Here is a 25,024-nt window from a genome sequence, read left to right as displayed (position 1 = left end):
ACACTGTCGCAAGCAGGAAGACTATATATGGTCACGCTATTTTATTTTATGAATACAATGTCGCAAGTAGGAAGACGATGTATGGTCACGCTACTTTATTATATGAATACACTGTCGCAAGTAAGAAGACTATATATGGTCACGCTACTTTATTTTATAAATACACTGTCGCAAGTAGGAAGACTATATATGGTCAGGCTACATTATTTTATAAATACACTAGACAAATCAAACTCAATATTTGTTTGGCTTTACAGAGGCTTACGAATCATTTCTAGAAACTGCAATAGAGTTAACCTTCAATACAATTATAACATAATTTTATCTCTTTAAAATAAGTGCATATTGATATTTAATCCAGAATCTTGACAAATACAATAATTACCTCAGAATATTTCTTTATTAGCTTCGAAAACCTAATTAAAACAAGGGCTGTTTGTAAAACATGCATGCCCCCCATATGGGCTGTCCGTTGTAGTGGCAGCCATTGTGTGAATACGATTTTTGTCACTGTGACCTTGACCTTTGACCTAGTGACCTGAAAATCAATAGGGGTCATCTGTGGGTCACAATCAATGTACCTATGAAGTGTCATGATCCTAGGCAAAAGCGTTCTTGAGTTATCATCCGAAAATCATTTTACTATTTCGGGTCACCGTCACCTTGACCTTTGACCTTGTGACCTCAAAATCAATAGGGGTAATCTGCAAGTCATGATCAATCTACCTATGAAGTTTCATGATCCAAGGCGTATGCATTCTTGAGTTATCATCCGAAAACCATTTTACTATTTCGGGTCACCGTTACCTTGACCTTTGACCTAGTGACCTCAAAATCAATAGGGGTCATCTGCGAGTCATGATCAATCAACCCATGAAGTTTCATGATCCTAGGCATATGCATTCTTGAGTTATCATCCGGAAACCATTTTACTATTTCGGGTCACCGTGACCTTGACCTTTGACCTAGTGGCCTCAAAATCAATAGGGGTTATCTGCAAGTCATGATCAATCTACCCATGAAGTTTCATGATCCTAGGCGTATGCGTTCTTGAGTTATCATTCAAAAACCATTTTGCTATTTCTGGTCACCGTGACCTTGACCTTTGACATAGTGACCTCAAAATCAATAGGGGTCATCTGCGAGTCATGATCAATGTACCTATGAAGTTTCATGATCCTAGGCCCAAGCGTTCTTGAGTTATCGTCTGACAACCACCTGGTGGACGGACCGACCGACAGACCGACCGACATGAGCAAAGCAATATACCCCCTCTTCTTCGAAGGGGGGCATAAAAATCAAAGGACTTTCAGAAAAAAAACATGTTTCTATTACCCTTCGACAGAAACATTATCAATCAAGAAACTCCATCTTCACCAATGTCAAGTTTAACATTCTCAAAACATGAATCCAACTGTGATTTTCTATCTGAGTATACGTGGTTGATCTGCTTTACGAACTTTGCTTGCACAAATATTCTCGGAACACAAAGTCCCTCTTTTTTGTTCACGGTTTTCCGATGCACATATTCACACGTGTTCACAGAAAACCCAGCTTCGGAGGCTAGAGAAGTCAGCTTTTCTGAAAATTGCATATCAAAATTACTGCCGATACCGAATCCGACGAATCGGCTTGCAATATGCGACATTATATCTATAGCTACAGTCTCTCAGATGAAGCTCAGCATATTAAAGTATAGAAATAAATTAATAAAATTCATAAAATAACTTTAGTCACTTCTTTCAGCAAAAAACAGGTTAGGAGTTCGTAGTAGAATTCAATTGCAACTACGTAATTTTTATTGTGTGTTAATGCGGCATACATGTATTACCATTTTCTCTGCAGAAGTAATTTCACACAGAAATGTTGACCCTTAATACCAAAATATGTAAAAAAAAAACAATCCCTGACAAGAAACTAACGCAGATATACTAACCTATAGTAAAATAGAAGGCTTTAGTCCCATCTTGCCGGACGTAGAAATTCTCTGCCAGTTTGTGACCTGGTGTGAACCTTAGCATCGCATAGTCGTACAAACCATAGTCTCTCAATAAAAGACATCCGTCTGGCTTCAGCACCTGTTTAGATATTAGCCGCGCACTGAGAAAACCGGGTGTGATGCATATTCGTAAAATGTAGTCGCCGATTAGCCTATGCACACCGCACAGGCTAATCAGGGACAATACATTACGCTTATATGGATTTTTTGGTTTAAAGGAAGTCTCTTCCTGACTGATTAGCCTGTGCGGATTGCACATGCTAAGCTAGGACTATACTTAACAAACATGCATTAAGCCCCGTTTTCCCAGAGCGCAGCTCTTATACGCAAAGTAAATCTTCAGCTGCACCAGCAATAGAGACCCCTGTTTATAACATGCAGTTAAGGACAAGGAACCAACTTTAAACCATTAGGCAAAAACAAATGTCATAGACAATACAGCAGGAACAAAACCAACACACACACTCATGAAGCAAGTGCTGCCCTGGAATGGTCAATGCAAAGCATTGAATGTATAAACTGGTTTTAAGGAGTTCTAAACCTCACACTTGGCTAAGAACCATTCATAAATGTCTAAGTGTAAATTAAACGAGAGACGTGTTTGTCAGAAACACAATGCCCCCTATTGCGCCGCTTTGAAGCCATATATTTAACGTTTGACCTTGAAGGATGACCTTGACCTTGACCTTTCACCACTCAAAATGTGCAGCTCCATGAGATACACATGCATGCCAAGTATCAAGTTGCTATCTTCAATATTGCAGAAGTTATCGCAAAACTTTAACCGAGGTTAAAGTTTTGATGACAGACAGACAGACAGACAGACAGACAGACAGACAGACAGACAGACAGACAGACAGACAGACAGACAGGCAGACAGACAGACAGACAGACAGACAGACAGACAGACAGACAGACAGACAGACAGGCAAAAAACAATATACCCCCGATCATTCGATCCAGGGGCATAAAAATACTTCAAAGAATCACCATTCAAATTAAATAGCAATAAAAGAGAATACATGTCATTTTAAATATTATTGAACTACTACATTCAAGAGCACCAGAACTGTTACTTGCTCAGGCATGATGATAAAAAAAGACGAAGAGTATCAACTCCATCCCGTTTTTAATAAAAAGCTTAAGTGACTTTAAATTGCATCACATAGTTCAACATTCAGATCATCGTTGTGCAATTCAGAAGGAGCCACATTAAGCCTGCAAAATGCCATAAATACAATAAGCATTCAAATACAGCTTCCATTCGTTGTACATAATACAATTCTATACATAAACAAGGGACAAAATTGTCACAAAACCAGGTTTTCAATTTGAAAAAAAAAGTCAGATAAAGGGAGACAAGTCAAACTGAACTGATTGTTTAAAATTAACCCCCTTTGTTTCAAAATAAATTTTATTTTCAGTCGTGGCGACCTTGACCTTTGAGATATTGACGTAATTCTTGTGTGCGACACACTGTCCAATGATGGTGAACAAATGTGCCAAATGATTTTGAAATCTCACAATGAATGATATAGTTATGGCCCGGACAAGCTCATTTATGGCCATTTTTTACCTTTGAACTGAAAGTGTGACCTTGACCTTGGAGATATCGACGTAATTCTTTACGCCACACACCGTCTAATGATGGTGAACAAATGTGCCAAATAATTTTAAAATCTCACGATGAACGACAAAGTTATGGTCCGGACAAGCTTGTTCTGCCCCCCAGCCAGCACACCCGCCAACATTCGCCAAACTAATAACCTTCGGAAAACCTGGTTAAAAATGGAGAGTGTTATTGTTTAACCAGAAGCCTAAATTATAGCCTATATAAATGTAGCCTTTTATTCAAGTACATGACAAAGCACTAGTAGTGTTCTCAAATCAGATACAAAATGCAAGTGTACTAAGAATTTAATCATTTAAGCTGCCAAATAATTTTAAAATCTCACGATGAACGACAAAGTTATGGCCCGGACAAGTTTGTTCTGCCCGCCCGCCAGCACACCCGCCGACATTCGCCAAACTAATAACCTTCGGAAAACCTGGTTAAAAATGGACAGTGTTATTGTTTAACCAGAAGCCTAAATTATAGCCTATATAAATGTAGACTTTTATTCAAGTACATGACAAAGCACTAGTAGTGTTCTCAAATCAGATACAAAACACAAGCGTACTAAGAATTTAATCATTAAAGCTGCATGTTTATACTGATAAAATATAAATGGTAAACAGTAAGAAAAAATATATTGTCTAAATAATATTCACTAACACTTGCCTCAAATATGTTTTTCAGTGCCATGATCATTTTATCGGGATGTATAGCGGACAGGACAAATATCATAGTGACCACATCTACACTGATTGCTGGAACGTTGTCAGTAACTACATCTTGTGTGATGTCACATTGGAAGGCGTGGCAGCGGTCCTTGTCGTATTTCGGATTCTCCTGAAAAAGAATATTAGCAGTGTAACAGTACGATTACCGCAATAACTTTAAAATTAGCTATACAAGAAATCGTGTACATTGATTTAATAACATGAAAATTGACATTCTTTCACTGTCCCTTATAAAACAAGGACATTGGTTGAATTGATATCCCCCGCCAAATAAATTGTGTTTATGGATGGCAGCAAATTCCTTCATAAACAGTATAATCCTAAAAAAATTGCTGCATAAAAAAAGTTTCATGTTGAAATCTTTTAGCGTATCTCAGATATAGCCCTGAAATATTACATCATCCAAAAAGAACAAAGGGCAATAACTAGTTTTTAAGAAAATGTAGAGTTATGGTTCTTCAGCAAGGCGATTTTTCTTATTGATATCTATACACTCTAAAGTTTTATCTTGAAATCTTGTATGGTATCTGTGATAGGGCCCTGAAAAGTGTCATCATTCAAAAAAAACAAAGGGCAATAACTCTTATTTATTAAAATGTAGGGTTATGGTTCTTTAGCATGCATGGCGAGTCTCCTCATTGATATCTGTACACCCATGAAGTGTCCTGTTGATATCTTATATAGTTTCTGAGATTTATTTCTAGCAAGTTGTGACAGACCGACAGACAGACGGAATGACAGACAGAATGACCGACTCACATTGACAATTCTATATCCCTACCTTTAGCGAGGGATAACAAAGCTGCTTAAGGAAAACAGATGATCAGCTGGATAGAAATTGAATGCCAGTTTTGTCTGTTGGCGTGACTGTAACAGACGTACCTGTCCAACGTAAATGTCAAGGGAAAAGTGCAATATCAGTGTGTCAAAATAGGGATAACTTTTAAAGTTAGTCCAAAATTTTACTTATTATTTACTAAATATACTTTTATATTTTGATATTACCAAATTTCTTACAAAAATAATTTATTGAAGAAATGAGTCAGGAATGCCTGGAACAAAAAGTATCGGGTTCTTACTTAGTTAATTAAGACAAGAGACTTTGGCTTGGAAAAGAAAAAATTGTCTTGTCGGTGCACAAATAAACAATACAATATTGATACACCCAAATATTGCTGGAAAAAAATCTTAGAACTTTACATACCTTGACAAATTCTACTGCTCGTTTTGAAAAATCGCAGGCATAAAAGAAAACATTTTGCTCTTCTTCTAACAGTGGGAACATGAAGTTGCCTACACCACATCCGACTTCAAATACAACCAATCTTTCGCCATCCTTAAACATAATATCAATAATTATAAATAATAATTTTTTTCAAAATGTAAACAAAATAAAATATTATTATATTTTTTTATATAAACTATTATTAACAGGGGAGGCAATCTACATATCTCTACAAGAAGCAAATCATGACATGAATGTATTGAAAAGCTTATATGATTCAACATTATCAGATATTGTTTATTCCACAATGAACATGTTTACATTCCTAAATTTTCAAATTATTATTGCATTTCCCTTAAATCAGTCGTAAAAAGTAGCATCTCCAAACAAAACTATAAATTGGGTTTCTTGCCTTGAAAAGAACAACTTAACCAGTAACTTATGACTCATAAACATATTGAATTGTCTAACATATCATGATCTGCACATGTTTTTAGATTTTTTTGTTTCAACAAAAACCCCTTTGTATATATATAAATAAAGATATGTGTAACACTGGTAATTATAGTTGTAAATATTGTTCACCTTGAAATGAGTCAGTTCGGTAAATTCTCTTTTAGTCCAATGTCTGTCCTTGAAAAACTTGGTTGTGTTTCTTTTGTAGAACAAGTCCCAGTTTTTCTCTGCCTCTTTTTCAAGTTTATTTTGTTTAAAATCATTAAGAACTTGTTTGTCTTTATCAAGCTTTTCTTGTTCTTCAGTGGATAGCTCTCTTAAACTTTGTGTGACAACCGAAAAGAAGTCATTATCTGTTGGGGAATCTGACATGTTATTATCTTATTATGTCTGCAGTTTATTATCCTGACCACAATCTGAAATAAAATCAAAAGAAAAATGTTATAAGGGTAATAAAATGCTTTGCAATAATTAGATTCTATGTTACATGTTATAGCACAAACTGGCTACTGTTTTGATTATTCAAACAGCTTATCATCAGTCAGGTTTGCAAGTTTACGATTTGTAAAAACACTGAACACATGTGAATGCTTATACTTGAATTTTTCCAATGTTTGTATTCATTCTATACTAAATGTTGGGAAAAAATGTGACTGGTGAAAGGTTGGAACAAGCACCAAACTCTAACAACTTAGCTAACCAGTTGGCTGGTTCTGACCCATGCACAGCACACTGACTTCTTCTCCCTGAAACCTTTCGGCCTTTCTGGCCCTCCTGCACTTCCTTTCTTGAATCAGTAAGTAAAGAAGGTGCGCCTGATGACCATGTCATTGTGGGGTTCCAATGCATGAGTACCAACCAGGTGGCTTGTTCTCAACTAAGCAAACCAGGTCGCTTGTTCTCACCCCCACAAACTACAATTTCATTGATTTCGCTCAAAGATTCACAGAAAACAGTTCTGAAAGAATCCAAGAAACCTGGGAGGAAAAATGCGCCTGAGGTGGGGATTGAACCAATGACATCAGTGCTTAAGCATAGGGCTCATGAGTTTTAACTGAAGGTAGGTAGTATTTACCCGCATACTCTAATCCTCACATTAATTTATGGGAAAGACTTATTAGTGGAAATGACTGACATAACTCGTGTGAACAATTAATTAACTTATTACAACCAGATAACACAAAAAATCTTCTGCTAAATGTGAAAACAATGAAAAAGCACCACAATTCAGCCAAAATATATATTCAACATAGGAAAAAAAAGGCAAGGGACATGATTCTGTCAAAATCAACATTTACACATTAGGGTCATTAAACTATGAATGTTTAAGCAAAATATGTCAAGCAAATCAAGAGGATTTGCGCAACACAATTTTGGGGACTGTATACTTTTAGTAAAAAAATAAAACAGACAAAGAGCAATAATTACAAAAAAACTAGGCGCATGGGAACTTCCTTTCTTTAAAATAATCTGCAAAATAAGGCCATTCTACTGTGAAACTTTGAGCAAGAACCACCAAGCAGTTCCAGATGAGTTGAACATAGAGGTATTGTAATAAGGCCTAAAAAAACATGTTTGTTTCAGGTAAAGGGCTAAAAAAAATGAGGGTCGGTAGGTAGGGATTTTTTTTTGTTGTTGTTTCTTTTCTCTAGGATCTGATATTAACTTGTGGCAACAGTGTGAATCAGATATGCGTAAATAACCCCATGTCACTATCAATCGATATTATCAGGGGTTTATTGCAGTTTTATGGCTTTGTTTAACCTACATGTACCACATTAATTGGTCCACCCAGTGTACTTCTCCGCTATAAAACCAAGGCAAGTTACGTAAGAGACTGGTGATAGCCAACGGGTGTTATCCTCCTGGAAATTGTGCTTTTAATGCATAATATTATTAAGCGTTTTAACAAATCAATATTTAATTTATAACAAATATAACACAAGTATAAATGTTCCGTTGAATTCCCAAATGAGAATAATAATTTGTAATCCGAAACACACTTACGATTTTTTAAATGTTAACAGGACGTTTACAAATGCTTCCAATATAGTCATCATGTATATTTCCCGACAAAAGAGCGAGAAAATTATGCGGCAATGTACAAGGTCGAGATATACGCATGGAAAGCGAGCGTGTATTGATTTTTTAATACAAACTTTGTAGCGCAGAGAACATTAAATTCTGTTGATTTCGATTAAAACTTTCTTTGTTTTTTTTTAACACATACAATTATATGACGAATAATTTGATATTTCCTCTTAATAAATTTCAAATCAAACACGCCGTATCTTTATCGTTACGGCCTTTTAGTTGAGTAATTATTGAAACAGTAATTGTACTGTATACTGATTCAAGAGAACATCTGGATGGAACTGGATTAAGTGTTGGGCATTATGAAAACACGCATAGCATGTCTACTGACCCAGTGTGTAGACTGCTGCCTGTGGTGTTTGGACAAAAGAGATTAACATGTGTGAATGCAAATCTGCCGATTTGGTCAATAATTACCGGTAACACATTGTTTTGAATGTCATTATTTTAATCAATACATTTGCGGTCTAAATCGTGGCTGAATAGTGTAACACACGATTTTTTAAGGTTTTTTTTTATAAAAAATTTGCAGTCGGGGGGTAAACTGACACAGTCGGTCGGATAACCCTCATGAACAAACATGTTTTTTTTAGGCCTAACAGACAGACATACAAGTGGGGTGCTTAATGTGTCCCACTTTGTTGCAGATCAGTAATGCACATATCACATTTGTGCCAAAATACTATCCACCTCAATAATAGTTTGATCCTTTTTAATATAGTACAAGTAATGCTTAAAAGATAGTGTAGTTTAACCACAGTTTGAGCAAGTGATTTGTAACCGAAATGTCGCGAAAATAGATGGCCCATTAATATTACGTATATATCAGCTGGTCAATAACATAATATACACTTTTATTACATATTGTTAAAAGATCTTATTATTTTGCGCTAATAATTACATAAAAATCGTTTGATAAGATATACAAAGTACTTTTTTTTACATTCACGTCCTTGTTGCGGAGAAGCTTGGAATAAACCGCTTTAGTAACATCGATGTGTTTCATTCGATGAACTCAGATTTTATTGCGCGTCAACTACGTAAAAACTGTCAAGCAGCTGTTGAAACGAATACTGAAGATGAGTACTCCCTGAATGTGCGAGTTAGTTTTTAACCAGCAAAATGGCTGAGCGTAACTTAGCGTTTGATGATCAACCGCATGAACTCAAGTTTGGTTCCAGTTTTGACCCAAAATCCAAGTTGGCCTATCACTCAATTCGTTGTAAGTCTACACTACAGATATTTTTCGCGTGTTCTCAACTTTTGGATACCTACTAGTACTGTACATAGTCATAGTTTCATCTGTAATAAAAAAAAAACACTTCGAAATTTTCCTTCATGCTTGTAAGTTCTATAATAAATGTTTTGATTTTAACCACGTGTTACACAACAAGACTGCTTGAGTTTACTTGTTCTGTCTTCTGACTATTAAAAACAAATCTCAAAATACTAACGTCTTTAAATGTTCCAAGTTATCCACATGTAGACAAGATCGCACAACTTGATTTTGTCTATCGATCAGACATTCGAAAGTCGATCCCTACTCCCTCACTATACAACACCATACACAGGTTTTACTTTAGGCTAGCATGTAGTTCATATAAACGGACTCCCAGAGCCTTTGATAATTTTTGCTATGGTGGCTCTGGCAGTCCATATGCACCCCTTCATAAACATGGGTGCAGTTCAGCGCAGCGAATCCGTGCACTTCACTAAACAGACGTCGTTTGAGACAAATTGAGGAAAATAATGAATAAACTTCATAAACATGTTAAATTTACCTGAATGGCAACCTACAGATGTCATCCTTTGCATGCACCCTATAAAAACACGACGATTATTCAACACACTTTGAAACAGTTTATTCTGTATCGAATACCACATCGTTATCGACTTTATAGGCTGGAGCACATAACCCGACGTGCAAAATATTGGTGTACTGCGACCTAACCAATATTGGGTCAATTTTCCAATATGGCGGATACAGCGTACAAAACAAAACCTAAGTCAATAAAATCAATTATTTCTTGCATTAATGGTACCATTTGGATGAGTTTGTGGTTAAGTTAGGTAAACTTTTATAAGTTCTTGCAGTTTCAGTGTCCCTTAACCCTTGCATTGTTGATAATATTTTGCACCCATGGCCAAGAGAGAGCGCATTGCAACTATCAGCAACCCATTGGGTTATAAAGCTGATAGTTGAATTATTGCAACTAGGCACAAGTTCTCGACAAAAGTATTTTCCAAACGTTTTTCAATAATCATATGTTTTAAGCGCTTATCACATTGTTTAACCCTTTACCATTAAAAAATTAACTATTTGATTGTTGATTTGATTTAATTAGCATTAAAAAAACATTTAATTTTTTATAAAAAAATTCTTTATGTAGATGTCTATAATACATGGTAGGTAAAATGATGCATCACTCATTCACTACTGTACTAATATATAACTTTTTTAGCTGTTTACTAAGCAGACAAAGTCTTACTATTTTTAACTGCTACTGTGTTGAAGTTCATGTGTTGTACTACGGGTACTTTGTGTTAATTATAATGATACATCTATAGCGAACTCAACTTACCATATTTTTTATGTTAAATTGAATTAGTTGTTTGAAGTCTACCATATTACCTGTTCTTAAACTGGCACCAAAATAATTGGTTCATAGTGTACTGTCTCAAGCGTTTGGGTGAGAAATAGATTCTGGATTCACCCCATACTATTGGGCTGCATATCGCCATTTATTTAAAAAAAGTTGCAGAGTAGTCCAACTTGTTGACGCTCTCAAATATTAAGCTACTTTTTATATTGGTAATATTTGGAGCGTACAACTGGGGAGGCATTCAAACAATGTTGGACATTTTTCCTTCTTTGTCTATATTGTTGCGCAAGTATTTTGTGCGCAACATTCAAGCCCCGATATGAGACACTTAATATCAATGGATTGCAATAATATTTACATACCTGTGTAGATAATCCATTTCTCGATAATGTTACGTAAAAATTATGTAATGACACTTTGAATTTTGCACGCTTGAGCAATTTAAATCCAACCACTATTCAAATTTTCAATATCTCTCAAATCGCTAACAGTGTAGATATGAATCGAAAACATGGCCTCGATGAAAAGCATCTGGTTTAAATGTGGAAGAATAAACGTCGTAAAATACAGTTTGCGTTCGTCTGTTGTGGTGCAGAGCGTTACATAGTAAACCAATGTTATCATACTTTTCTGGATTAATTAAGCATTGTTTTTTTTCTAAAGTGACAATCAAAAAGTTCTGAAATAAATTACATCTTTTATTTTTATACTGTACATAAATAATAAAATAATATTGATACAGATTGTACAGTATACCGTCCTTTGTAACGTAGAATGTAAGAACATAAAACAACACAGACAGAGGTGAGAAAAGACATGCATAAAAAGTTGCTGAAACTTAGAAGAGTGAATAGAAACTGCACCATATCTGTTTTGAACATAGGCTTATTAAATCGACAAATATGAGTAGACTAGATCTAGTCGGTGTTAAAAGCTCATGTCCAACACATAATGGGTCCTTCACCCAAAAGACGTTCCAAAGAATCTAGCCCATATAAAATGTATCTCTAAATTCTTTGCTCGTCTTATAAATAAGACTAGTTGCAGAGTTGCTTGATGTCAACCTAGAAGTTGCTTGTGACCTCTGGGGCCGTATTCACCAACCGATTCTTAGACTTAAGAATAAAGAATAGACTTAGAACCAAGAAAAATGTGTTCAGTGTTTGAATACATACAGGCCTCCACTGGTGATTATGTCATTAACAAAATGTTCTTTATGAAGAATAATATAGATAGAGATGTTTACTGCAGAGTCTGACTCAAAATTTAAGAAATTCTTGAATATTCTAACTTAAAGAATTTTCTTTATTCTTAGACTTAAGTCTAAGAGTTGTTTGGTGAATGTGTCTGAGTGAGAAAAACAAAAACAGTTAAAATTCAGTTTGTCTTTAAAATAACGTGTATGGTTAAATTCGATAGACGACTTCAAACCTGCATCAGTGGATACATCAAGGGAAGCCACATTGGAGATAGGCGAGGGCCATCATGTGACGCTGACGGTTCCAAGTGTAGAGGTACGTTTATCTTATAATAAAGTTATTATATACATACTCATAGTGCATGAATTACACCATTGCCCATTTTACATATTTGCTCTGTTTAAACACTCTTATTTGTCATTTTATGTAAACCACCAGAAGAAATTTGTGACATTTTCTCAAATCATTATTTTTTCCTTGTATTCAGACAGTATTCAATATACTTGTGTATGGTTTAGTTTTCAGACTAACCTAAGTTACCTTAAGCACTAGAATCGTAAACTGTGTTGTCAGTTGTTATATTTAAAAATGTGTTTTCTCTCCTTTTAGTTTCTGTATTATTGACAAAAGAGATATTTCTGGGTGAAGTTATAGCTTTAAATTTGGGCATATTGAACATATTGATGTGTTGAAATGTTGACATAGTATGTTACCCAGTGTTCACAACTCTTCTCAAATAAAACAACATGAATGTATTTTATTTGTTCTTCCTGAAATACGCTTCATATTGTATGATGGAAACATCTTGAATACCATTATACATTTAAGTTTAATAAAATACTTGATCTATATATTTACTCCTATATGCTCAGTGAAAAGGGGGTTTAATGCATGTGCGTGAAGTGTCGTCCCACGTTAGCCTGTGCAGTTTGCACAGGCAAATCTGGGAGGACACTTTCTGCTTAAATGATATTTTTCTTTACAAGAAAGTCTCTTCTTAGCAAAATCAAGTCAATGCAGAAAGTGTTGTCACTGATTAGCCTGTGCGGACTACACAGGCTAATCTGGGACAACACTATGCACATGCATTAAACCCCCTTTTCACACAGAACATAGCCCATATGTTATTTCAGGGCTCAGGAATTGTTTACAAAGGCAATAAGCGACCAGTGCAAAAGGAGTGTGTTCTAATAATTGATCATGACACTGGTACATTCACATTGGAGAGGCTGAATAACAACATCAATGTCAAAAAAACAAGGTAAGATTGCTTGAATTCTAGTAGAACACGTAGGTAAATATGTCATGAAGAAAGGTGTATTGTATGCCTTTATTTAACAAAATTACGAGGTCCATCTGTATAATAAGGCCACATAACATAATGTAAGGACCTACAGTGTGTCTCACCACTCCTTGCTTATCAACTAATGCTTAAGTTGATTCAAATTTCGAATGTTATTCGCAATTGTAATCTTTTTAGTTTTTACTTAAATATGTGCAATAATGACGTTGTCTTATGATGTTGGGGATAGGGAGGGTGTGTGTGGGAAGACAGTATTACCAGGAGGAAACCCCATGTGTCAACCACCAATAACCAAACTCAAATATTTTAACATTTTTTAAGTATTGTGAATTCTCATCACGTTGAAATGAAATTAAGCTTGTTGATAATTAAAATTTAAGGTCAGAAAATTCAAGCAAATCTCAGGTGACCAGTCGCCCGATTACCCCAGTGGAAACACGTCTCAAGAGTTCCCCTGGTAAAGTGCGAACCAGTCAAAGTCCCAGTGCACCCGTCAAACAGCAGCCATCGCCGCCATCTAACGCTCAATCTTCCCCTCAAGGTCATAAATTTGAAAAAGGTGGGTAGATTACATCTGTTATTGTCTTCAGAGTTTCTTCCATCTACTCAAAGCTATTTTCAAATTGTGTTTAATTCAAGTAAACGGACCTGTTGTACAAAAAATGCCTCAACACTTGAGCCTTTTAAAAATGCAAGGTAAAGATTTTTATTAAACTTCAGTTACGGAGCCAGACCTTATCACAAGTAATTTAATAGCCACACACATATGTACCGGTATTTATCAGTAAATAAACAATATTAGTTGGAAATCATAAGGTAATTTTTTTAAGAAAAATATTAAAAGATTTGGAGCATTAGGGCTTCTTCTTGAATTGTTTATTTGGTGGAAACAGTTTACTTTATACCTTCTAGAGGTATTTTGTCTATTAACACATGAGTGTGTGATAAATGACTTGCCGATATTGTGTGTCTTGTGTACAGGTCTGTCCGTGATTGGGGACATCAGCAGTGACAGCTCCAGCGACTATCTCTCCTCAGACTCAGACTCCTACTCGGACAATGATACAGGTTGGTGAACATTACAAACTTTCACTTTCAGCCTAGACTGATTTTCCTTTTTATGCCCCCAAAAGGTGGCATAATTGTTTTAACTGTCTGTCTGTCTGTCTGTCTGTATGTTTGTCTGTCAGTCAGTCTGTCTGTCCGTCCGTCGGAAAACTTTAACATTGGTCATAACTTTTTCAATATTGAAGATAGCAACTTGATATTTGTCATGCATGTGTATCTCATGGAGCTCCATATTTTGAGTGGTGAAAGGTCAAGGTCATCCTTCAAGGTCAAAGGTCAAATATATGGCTTCAAAGCGGCGCAGAAGGGGGCATTGTGTTTCTGACAAACATATCTCTTGTTGAAAACTGTTAAGAAGAGACTTCTGTAACACGAAAAATTCCATGAAAGTGAGGTGTCCTCCCTGATAAGCTTGTGCAGGCTTATCTGTAACCACACTTTAGGCACATGCATTAAGCTCCATTTTCACCGGGTGCAGCCAGATATATTTATTTGTTTATACAATGTGTGGTTTTGTGAATCCGCCTGCAATTAGCTTGATAAAGCTTTCAGATTTGGGCATGCTGCAGCATGTCTGTACTGTTTCTTTGTCATGGATCATGCAATTTTTAGCTCGGCTGTTTTTGGAGAAAACCCGAGGTATTGTCATAGCCAGCTCGCCGTTCGGCATCCGGCGTCTGCCGTCCTCCATCGGGTTGTGCTAAACCTTAACATTGGCTCTAATATCAAAATGCTTCCACCTACAACTTTGAAACTTCATATGTAGCTGCACCTTGATGAGTTCTACATGCCACACCCATTTTTGGGTCACTGGGTCAAAGGTCAAGGTCACTGTGACCTCAAATATTAAACTTTAACATAGGCTCTAAAATCAAAGTGCTTCCACCTACAACTTTGAAACTTCCTATGTAGATGCACCTTGATGAGTTCTACACGCCACACCCATTTTTGGGTCACTAGGTCAAGGTCACTGTGACCCACGGTAATTCATTTACTTTCATTTATTTATTTATTCAAAACTGCACCCACAGCCGAGGTTTGGAACCCGCTATGCGGTTCTCTTATTGAATGACTTATCACATTTTCACATGTGCCGAGCGTGTGTTGTACAAACTTTTATCCTTGCCTCAAAGGTTAATGTCATTCTTAAAGGTCGATGCCTAAAATATGGGCATGATTCAACTTTTGCAGACATCATCATTCAAATATTAAAAAGCTATTTATCACTAGGTCACATAGGTGAGAGGACATGTTGCGATTAAATCATGTCTTCTTGTTCAAAGTTCAAGGTCATACTCATTTTTAGCTCATCTATTTTTTGAAAAAAATTATGAGCTATTGTCATCACCTTGGAGTCGATGTCGGCTTCGGAGTCGGCATCCGGTTAAGTTTTGCGTTTAGGTCAAATTTTCTCATAAAGTATCAATGCAATTGCATGCAAACTTGGTACACTTACTTACTATCATGAGGGGACTGGGCAGGCAAAGTTAGATAACTCTGGCTTGCATTTTGACAGAATTATGTGCCCTTTTTATACTTAAAAAATTGAAAATTTTGGTTAAGTTTTGTGTTTAGGTCCATTTTATTCCTTAAGTATCAAAGCTATTGCTTTCATACTTGCAACACTTACTAACTATCATAAGGGGACTGTGCAGGCAAAGTTATGTAACTCTGACTGGCATTTTAACAGAATTATGTGCCCTTTTTATACTTAGAAAATTGAAAATTTGGTTAAGTTTTGTGTTTAGGTCCACTTTTTTCCTAAAGTATTAAAGCTATTGCTTTCATACTTGCAACACTTACTAACTATCGTAAGGGGACTGTGCAGGCAAGGTTATGTAACTCTGACTGGCATTTTGACGGAATTATGGGCCCTTTATACTTGAAAATTTGGTTAAGTTGTGTTTTGGTCCACTTTACCCCTAAAGTATCATAGATATTGCTTTCATACTTGGAACACTCGCAAACTATCATAATGGGACATTAAAGGACAAGTTTCATAACTCTGGTTGTCATTTTTACGGAATTATGGCCCTTTTTTGACTTAGTAACTTTGAATATATGGTTATATTTTGTGTTTAGATCCACTTTACTTCTAAAGTACATGTATCAAGGCTATTGCTTTTAAATTTCAAATACTTTCATGCTATCATGAGGGTACTGTACCTGGCAAGTTGAATTTTACCTTGGCCTTTGAATGACCTTGTCTCTGAAGGTCAAATTATTAAATTTTGCTAAAATTGCCATAACTTCTTTATTTATAATTCGATTTGATTGATACTTGGACAAAACAACTCTTACCTGACATACCACAATAGACTCCCCCCCCCCCCCCCCCCCCCCCGAATCCAACCTCAATCCCCCCCCCCATTATTTTAATTTATAATTAAAGAATATCTTATAAACGACCACCACAACCTCATACTATACCCACCCCCACCCCCCACCCCACCCCAAAAAAATAATTTTAATGCCCCTGGTAGGGTGGCATATAGCAGTTGAAATGTCCGTCAGTATGTCAGTCTGTCTGTCCGTCCGTCCGAAAAAAACTTTGACATTGGCCATAACTTTTTCACTTTTGAAGATAGCAACTTAATATTTGGCATGCATGTGTATCTCATGGAGCTGCACATTTTGAGTGGTGAAAGGTCAAGGTCATCCTTCAAGGTCAAATGTCAAATTTATGGTGTCTGTCCCTCCGAAAACTTTAACATTGGCCATAACTTTTTCAATATTGAAGATAGCAACTTGATATTTGGCATGCATGTGTATCTCATGGAGCTGAACATTGAGTGGTGAAAGGTGAAGGTGAAGGTCATCCTTCAAGGTCAAATGTCAAATATATGGCGTCTGTCCGTCCGAAAACTTTAACATTGGCCATAACTTTGTATGCTCTCTGAAATAAAATTTCGGCGGAGCATATAGTTGCCAGTTTGTCCTTCCTTCTTTCCTTCCTTCCTTCCTTCCTTACTTCTTTCCGTCACACTTTTGTAACCATTTCTCATAGCCCCTTCAACACTTTACCGATCTCTTTCATATTTGGCATGTAGGTACCTTGCATGGACCTCTACCTTTTGATGAGGTTTGAGGTCACTGGGTTTAAGATCAAGGTCACCGAGGCTAATAATAGATTTTCCTTTCACGCCTTTGTGACAGTTTCTCATAGGGCCTTCACTACTTTACCGATCTCTTTCTTATTTGGCATGTAGGTACCTTGCATGGACCTCTACCTTTTGATGAGGTTTGAGGTCACTGGGTTCAAGGTCAAGGTCACCAAGGCTAATAATAGATTTTTATGTCCCCCACTATAGTAGCGGGGGACATATTGTTTTTGCCCTGTCTGTTGGTTGGTCTGTTGGTTGGTTGGTTGGTTGGTCTGTTGGTATGTTTGCGCCAACTTTAACATTTTGCAATAACTTTTGCTATATTGAATATAGCAACTTGATATTTGGCATGCATGTGTATCTCATGGAGCTGCACATTTTGAGTGGTGAAAGGTCAAGGTCATCCTTCAAGGTCAGAGGTCAAATATATGTGGCCAAAATCGCTCATTTTATGAATACTTTTGCAATATTGAAGAAAGCAACTTGATATTTGGCATGCATGTGTATTTCATGGAGCTGCACATTTTGAGTGGTGAAAGGTAAAGGTCAAAGTCATCCTTCAAGGTCAGAGGTCAAATATATATGTGGCCCAAATCGCTTATTTTATTAACACTTTTGCAATATTGAAGATAGCAACTTGATATTTGGCATGCATGCGTAACTTATGCAGCTGCACATTTTGAGTGGTGAAAGGTCACGGTCATCCTTCAAGGTCAGAGGTCAAATATATGTGACCCAAATTGCTTATTTTATGAATACTTTTGCAATATTGAAGATATCAACTTGATATTTGGCATGCATGTGTATCTCATGGAGCTGCACATTTTGAGTGGTGAAAGGTCAAGGTCAAGGTCATCCTTCTAGGTCAAATATATGGGTCAAAATTGCTCATGTAATGTAACTTCTGCAATATTGAAGCTAGCAATTTTATATTTGACATGCATGTGTATCTCATGGAGCTGCACATTTTGAGTGGTGAAGGGTCAAGGTCATCCGACAAGGTCAAACGTCATATAGGGGGACATTGTGTTTCACAAACACATCTTGTTTTAGGTAGTTATTAACACATAGATTGACAAAGCGCATCATCGGGGAGCATCCATCATTTCCAACGATACTTGTTTAATATTGAAGATAGCAACTTGATATTTGGCATGCATGTGTATCTCATGAAGCTGCACATTTTGAGTGGTGGCAGTTCAAGGTCAAGGTCATCCTTCAAGATCAAAGGTCAAAAATATAATAAAATTCAAAGCAACGTTCTCATGAAGCTGCACATTTTGAGTGGTGGAAGTTCAAGTCATTTTCAAGGTCAAGGTCATCCTTCAAGGTCAAAGGTCAAAAAAATAATAATTTCAAAGCGGCGTTATCATGAAGCTGCACATTTTGCGTTGTGGATGTTCAAGGTCAAGGTCATCCTTTAAGGTCAAGGTCATCCTTCAAGGTCAAAGGTCAAAAAAATAATATTTCAAGGCGCGTTCTCATAGAGCTGCACATTTTGAGTGGTTGAAGTTCAAGGTCAAGGTCATCCTTCAAGGTCAAAGGTAAAACAAAATAAAAAAATTCAAAGCGGCGCAATAGGGGGCATTGTGTTTCTGACAAACACATCTCTTGTTTTTTTCAAACATGGTTAAAAAACACAAATACTTTTTTTTATTATTTTATTTTTGAAATACCGTCCAACCATCCCACCCAAGAATCCCCCCCCCCCCCCCCCCCCCACCCTAAAAAAAAAATATTTTTTTTGCATTTGTGGAAGATAATGTAATAAATGACCACACCCCCACACTATACACCCCTCTCCACTCCACCCCTCCCTCATTTGTGATTGAAATTTAGATAGGTCCCAACTCCTTTAAAAAGAAAAAAAGATGAGCGGTCTGCACCCGCAAGGCGGTGCTCTTGTTAAAAATCATAATATCAAATGCTTTCTTGACGATGGGCTTGACTTTTGGGAACATGCATATATTTATGCCCCTGGTAGGGTGGCATATAGCAGTTTAACTGTTCGTCAGTCAGTATGTCAGTGTGAATGTCAGTCTGTCCGTCCGTCCGGAAAAAAACTTTAACATTGGCCATAACTTTTGCATTATTGAAGATAGAAACTTGATATTTGGCATGCATGTGTATCTCATGAAGAAGCACATTTTGAGTGGTGGAAGTTCAAGGTCATCCTTCAAGGTCAAAGGTCAAAAAAAAATCAAAGCAGCGTTCTCATGAAGCTGCACATTTTGAGTGGTGGAAGTTCAAGGTCAAGGTCACCCTTCAAGGTCAAAGGTCATAAAAAAAAAAAATTATTTCAAAGCGGCGCAATAGGGGGCATTGTGTTTCTGACGAACACATCTCTTGTTTTCATATTTAATTGTTTCTGGTGAAATATATTGCTGGCCTTGCTGTTTTCTTTAAAATTGTAATTAATTTGTGTGCTTTACATGAAAATAATACTTGATCCAATCCTGCTTTCAGCACCACCCCCAGTCCCTATGTCAGTGACAATACAGTCCCAGCCTTCTCAGACCACCATCAGCAAGCCCAATGTGCTCAGTATCGGTATGACATATTAACCTAGTGTTATTTAGATATTTAAAGAAAAAATATACACCTGTAAAATACAATACCAGGAGTATTTTAAAATTGGCGTTACTGTAGAAAAATTAACGAAAGGTAATAAACAAAACTTTATTTAGACAAATTTCCATAAAAAAGTGGGACACAATGATTAATTTCAGGTACATGTATTTCAAGAAATGTAAGAAATCATTTTGAGTTTTAGTATTTTTTAATAAATATAGGATCTGGCATGAGTTGTCATATCATACCATATTTTATTAAACGAGTTCAGGAATTTTGTTAGTAAGCGAGCCTTTGGCGAGCTTGCTAACGAATTTCCTGGACGAGTTTAATAAAATATGGTATGATATGACAACGAGTGTCAGATCTTTTTTATCACATGCTTTAAAATGAGCAAATTAAATAAATATTTACGCAAACATAATGATAAATCCTGGATTTCGTGACGTCATTTAACGTTGCAATGTCGTTTCAGCAAAAATAACAAAATGCGATTGGTCAATAAACGAAAACTAAGCCAATGAAAACGCTTAAAAATGTTGTCTTACACTTGTGTAATATAAAAAAATATGTTATGGTTGTATTACATGGGAAACAGGGTATAGCAAGTGATAAATAAATATGGTTTGTTACTGGTCACTTCAAGATCGTTTTTTGACTTATTGATTATTAATCTGTTTTTCTTTTCCGCAGCTGCAGATCTACAGCTGAGCGACACCTCAGATGATGACAGTGACTGATTGGCGGGGGGTGGGGTAACAGTTATCCTTGTGTGTGAGTGTGTTGGTGTGCCATGTGTTTATAGGTCAGATTGGACAGCTTGTCTCCCATAGCAACAGTCAATCACGGTTTTGAAGTGCTTCCCTTTTTATGAAATACCTCTAGACTTGTATATTGAATCTTTTGCTGGGATACAAGATAAAGATTGAACATTTGTACCATATGAATAGTGTGTGTTTTTTAATATCAATGTTGATGCAATAGCAATTGTCAATGAGAGATTTTGAGCTGCAAACCTACAAGAAATTGGGATCCATATATTTTGGATCTTTTGATATTTGTTGAATGGAATGAAATTAAATTATAAGTCAATATCATAGCCAACAACAAAAATAACTTATGATTAAAAATTGAGATTACATTTGTTAGATAGCAATTGCCTGCCTTTCATGAAATGTAATGTTTGAACTAATATTGAATTGTAATTTTATGGGGTTTACTTCTGGGCAGTCAGAATAGTTTTTATACCTCAGGAAGGGTGGCATATAGCATTTGAACTGTCCACCCGTCCGTCCGTCCATCCGAAAACTTTAACATTGGCCATAGCTTTCGCAATATTGAAGATAGAAACTTGATATATGGCATGCATGTGTATCTCATAGTGCTGCTAAGTTTGAGTGGTAAAAGGTCAAGGTCAGCCTTCAAGGTCAAAAGTAAAACAAGAGTGCCAAACTGTCACAAGATACGCCCGTTTGAAGGTTTAGGACAACTTGATAACTTTATCATGACCCATATTTGAACTTGACCTACGTATCATGTAGACACAACTTCTGACCAAATTTGGTGAAGATCGGATGAAAACTACTTCAATTTGAGAGCGGACACCATGCTAAATCCTTGAAATACACTAAGTGACCCCGTGACCTAGTTTTTGACCCGGCATGACCCATATTCGAACTTGACCTAGATATTGTCTAGATACAACTTCAGACCAAGTTTTGTGAAGATTGGATGAAAACTACTTCAATTAGAGAGCGGACACCATGCTCAATTCTTGAAATGCACTAAGTGACCCTGTGACCTAGTTTTTGACCCAGAATGATCCATATTCGAACTTGACCTAGATATTGTCTAGATACAACTTCTGACCAAGTTTGGTGATGCTAAATGCTTGAAATGCACTAATTGACCTCATGACCTTGTTTTTGACCCGGCATTACCCATATTTAAACTTGACCTGGATATCATTTAGACACAACTTCTGACCAAATTTGGTGAAGATCGGATGAAAACAACTTCAATTAGAGAGCGGACACCATGCTAAATCCTTGAAATACACTAAGTGACCCCGTGACCTAGTTTTTGACCCGGCATGGCCCATATTCGAACTTGACCTAGATATTGTCTAGATACAACTTCAGACCAAGTTTTGTTAAGATTGGATGAAAACTACTTCAATTAGAGAGCGGACACAATGCTCAATTCTTGAAATGCACTAAGTGACCTGTGACCTAGTTTTTGACCCGGAATGATCCATATTCGAACTTGACCTAGATATTGTCTAGATACAACTTCTGACCAAGTTTGGTGAAGATCAGATAAAAACAACTTCAATTAGAGAGCGGACACCATGCTAAATCATTGAAATGCACTAAGTGACCCCGTGACCTAGATTTTTACCCCGCATGACTCATAACCGAACTTAACCTAGATATTGTCTAGATACAACTTCTGACCAAGTTTGGTGAAGATCGGATGAAAACTATTTGAAATAGAGAGCGTACACTGCTGTGGATGCCGCCAGCCGCCTGCCCGCCCACCGCCAAGGGTGAAACTATAATACGTCCTGTTTTTAGAAACGGGCGTATAAAAAGGATTTATAGGTGTTGCGAAAGGTGTTAGGTGTTGCGCGCTTAGCAACGATAAAATTATACGCTTTTCCATTCTTTTTTAAGGTACCGGTAAAGTTCAATCGTCCCAAAATAATTGACTGGCACAACATAAAATTAGAGTCCGGACAAAGTAAAATGCACTAATTGACCCTTTGACCTAGTTTTTGACCCAGCATGACCCATATTCGGACTTGACCTAGATATCAACTAGATGCAACTACTGACCAAGTTTGGTGAAGATCGGATGAATACAATTTGAATTAGAGTCCGGACAAAGTGGTGCCGTTGAAAATGCACTAATTGACCCTATGACCTAGTTTTTGACCCGGCATGACCCATATTCGAACTTGGCCTATATATCAACTAGATGCAACTGCTGACCAAGTTTGGTGAAGATCGGATGAATACAATTTGAAATAGAGTCCGGACAAAGTGGCCCCTTTGAAAATGCACTTATTGACCCTATGACCTAGTTTTTGACCCGGCATGACCCATATTCGAACTTGGCCTAGATATCAACTAGATGCAACTGCTGACCAAGTTTGGTGAAGATCGGATGAATACAATTTGAATTAGAGTCCGGACAAAGTGATGCCTTCCGCCCGCCGCCCGCCCGCCCGCCAAGGGGTTTCACATAATACGTCCCGTATTTTATAGGGGCGTATAAAAATACAATCCAAGGGAAGTAATAAGCTTTAAAAGGGAGATAATTTCTAAACCTGCCAATGATATATTGAAATTTTATTTCAAAGCGGCGCAATAGGGGGCATTGTGTTTCTGACAAACACATCTCTTGTTGTTTCAATTTTAAGGACTTGACATAATGACTTGACATTTTACTTGAAGCAATTTGATTTTATTATTTTCTCTTATAAACAAATCTGTGCAATAAAGTCTTATAGTTAGGGACTAGTTTCTTGCACTGGTTTGATAATCCACATTCTATGAGGGAGAAATTTTACTGGATTTATGTCCCTTCTCTCTTTGAACGTCTACTTTTACATTTAACGGACATTGCATTGTTTATTTTAAACAATATTATGCATAAAACACTTTTAGTGTACCAATATACCAACAGAGTATACAACCGTTTAGAATAGTGTTAGATTTCCATACAGACATGGCCATAAACTAAAAATATTAGTAACACATACTTGCTCTTCACTTTAAAGGGAATCAAATTTAGTTCCCCTGCCGCAACAAATCTTGTTTGTTATCTCTGTTGTCATTTCAAAATGTGTTTTAGAATACCTCAACCTTCGCATTCTGAAAATGTTTATTTTTATGTCCCCCACCACTAAAGTGGGGGACATATTGTTTTTGCCCTGTCTGTTGGTTTGTTGCTTTGTTTGTTGGTTTGTTTGTTTGCTCCAACTTTAACATTTTGCCATAACTTTTGAAATATTGAAGATAGCAACCTCATATTTGACATGCATGTGTATCTCATGAAGCTGCACATTTTGAGTGGTGAAAGATCAAGGTCATAGGTCAAATATATGGGTCAAAATTGCTTATTTTATGTTCACTTTTGCAATATTGAAGATAGCAACGTGATATTTGGCATGCATGTGCATCTCATGGAGCTGCACGTTTTGAGTGGTGAAAGGTCAAGGTCATCCATCAAGTGTTTCACAAACACATCTTGTTTTAGCTTAAGTTAGAAGCAGACTTGTTACATTTTGTACATATTATATTAAATTGGTGATCAATGGCATTATGTACATCATATGTACATTGTGGTAAAATCCGTTGATAATTGTATTTAACTATTTTGCTCAGATGATTGTTAACATTCTGGCGATTTTTATATGTCTTTCATATATTATTTTCCAATTAAATGCAACAATAAAATGTTAACAGTTTTCATTTTTCATCTTCCGTGTTCCTGAATTTGTTTTCTTTGCACGTATATACATGTACATTTTTTCAAGTTACCGATATATTGTTAATATGATGCACCATCATCTTTTACATGTTTATTCAAAAATCTCAGGAGGGAAAACGGATGGAAATTCGTAAATTCTAAATGTAAGCCTTTGCCATTTCTTATACATGTATTTTACATCAAATTGTTTAATAATATTTTTATGTCCCCCACTATAGTAGTGGGGGACATATTGTTTTTGCCCTGTCTGTTGGTCTGTTGGTTGGTCTGTTGGTTTGCGCCAACTTTAACATTTGCAATAACTTTTGAAATATTGAAGATAGCAACTTGATATTTGGCATGCATATGTATCTCATGCAGCTGCACATTTTGAGTGGTGAAAGGTCAAGGTCATCCTTCAAGGTCAAAGGTCAAATATATGGGTCAAAATCGCTCATTTAATGTTCACTTTTGCAATAGTTCAATATTCAAGATAGCAACTTGATATTTGGCATGAATGTGTATCTCATGGAGCTGCACATTTTGAGTGGTGAAAGGTCAAGGTCATCCTTCAAGGTCAGAG

General features: G+C 36.5%; 3 protein-coding genes across 11 annotated transcripts in view; 2 read left to right on the top strand and 1 right to left on the bottom strand.

Moving 5' to 3' along the window:
• The window catches only part of LOC127876045 (PDZ domain-containing protein 11-like), a 180,861-nt gene that overhangs the window by 23,000 nt on the left and 132,837 nt on the right, over positions 1-25,024 (top strand). Inside the window, exon 8 of one of the 4 annotated variants that reach the window (XR_008047619.1) lies at positions 18,246-18,382. The exons of 1 other annotated variant lie outside the window; for it this stretch is intronic. The gene's annotated coding sequence lies outside the window, so the exon portion shown is untranslated. Of the gene's footprint in view, positions 1-17,806; positions 17,887-18,239; positions 18,383-25,024 lie in introns of those variants that run through there. 2 more of the 4 variants (XR_008047620.1, XR_008047621.1) reach the window with 2 other exon arrangements.
• LOC127876037 (tRNA N(3)-methylcytidine methyltransferase METTL6-like) lies at positions 135-9,202 on the bottom strand. 6 transcript variants are annotated; one of them, XR_008047610.1, is made up of 7 exons: positions 6,724-6,937; positions 6,153-6,439; positions 5,547-5,678; positions 4,281-4,451; positions 1,937-2,078; positions 966-1,581; positions 135-820 (listed from the first exon to the last, which is right to left on the bottom strand). XR_008047610.1 is itself a non-coding variant. In XM_052420886.1 (7 exons), exons 3-7 carry the CDS (start codon positions 6,393-6,395, stop codon positions 1,358-1,360), a joined length of 912 nt encoding a protein of 303 aa, XP_052276846.1. In that variant the 5' UTR covers positions 6,396-6,439; positions 6,724-6,810; positions 9,061-9,109; the 3' UTR covers positions 135-1,357. The 6 variants fall into 6 exon arrangements, 4 of the variants coding, with proteins under 4 accessions (XP_052276846.1, XP_052276845.1, XP_052276847.1 ...); XR_008047611.1 differs by having other exon boundaries at positions 135-828; positions 1,119-1,581; XM_052420886.1 differs by adding an exon at positions 9,061-9,109 and having other exon boundaries at positions 135-1,581; positions 6,724-6,810.
• Positions 9,120-24,439, top strand: LOC127876043 (ELL-associated factor 1-like). The gene is made up of 7 exons (XM_052420895.1): positions 9,120-9,339; positions 12,140-12,234; positions 13,053-13,180; positions 13,603-13,781; positions 14,204-14,290; positions 19,861-19,944; positions 20,659-24,439. Exons 1-7 carry the CDS (start codon positions 9,240-9,242, stop codon positions 20,703-20,705), a joined length of 720 nt encoding a protein of 239 aa, XP_052276855.1. The 5' UTR covers positions 9,120-9,239; the 3' UTR covers positions 20,706-24,439.

Source organism: Dreissena polymorpha, chromosome 4, assembly GCF_020536995.1.
Source record: "Dreissena polymorpha isolate Duluth1 chromosome 4, UMN_Dpol_1.0, whole genome shotgun sequence".
NCBI lineage: Eukaryota > Metazoa > Mollusca > Bivalvia > Myida > Dreissenidae > Dreissena > Dreissena polymorpha.
The sequence above is the reverse complement of the archived record's forward strand: the minus strand, read 5'-3'. Positions and strand labels throughout refer to the sequence as shown.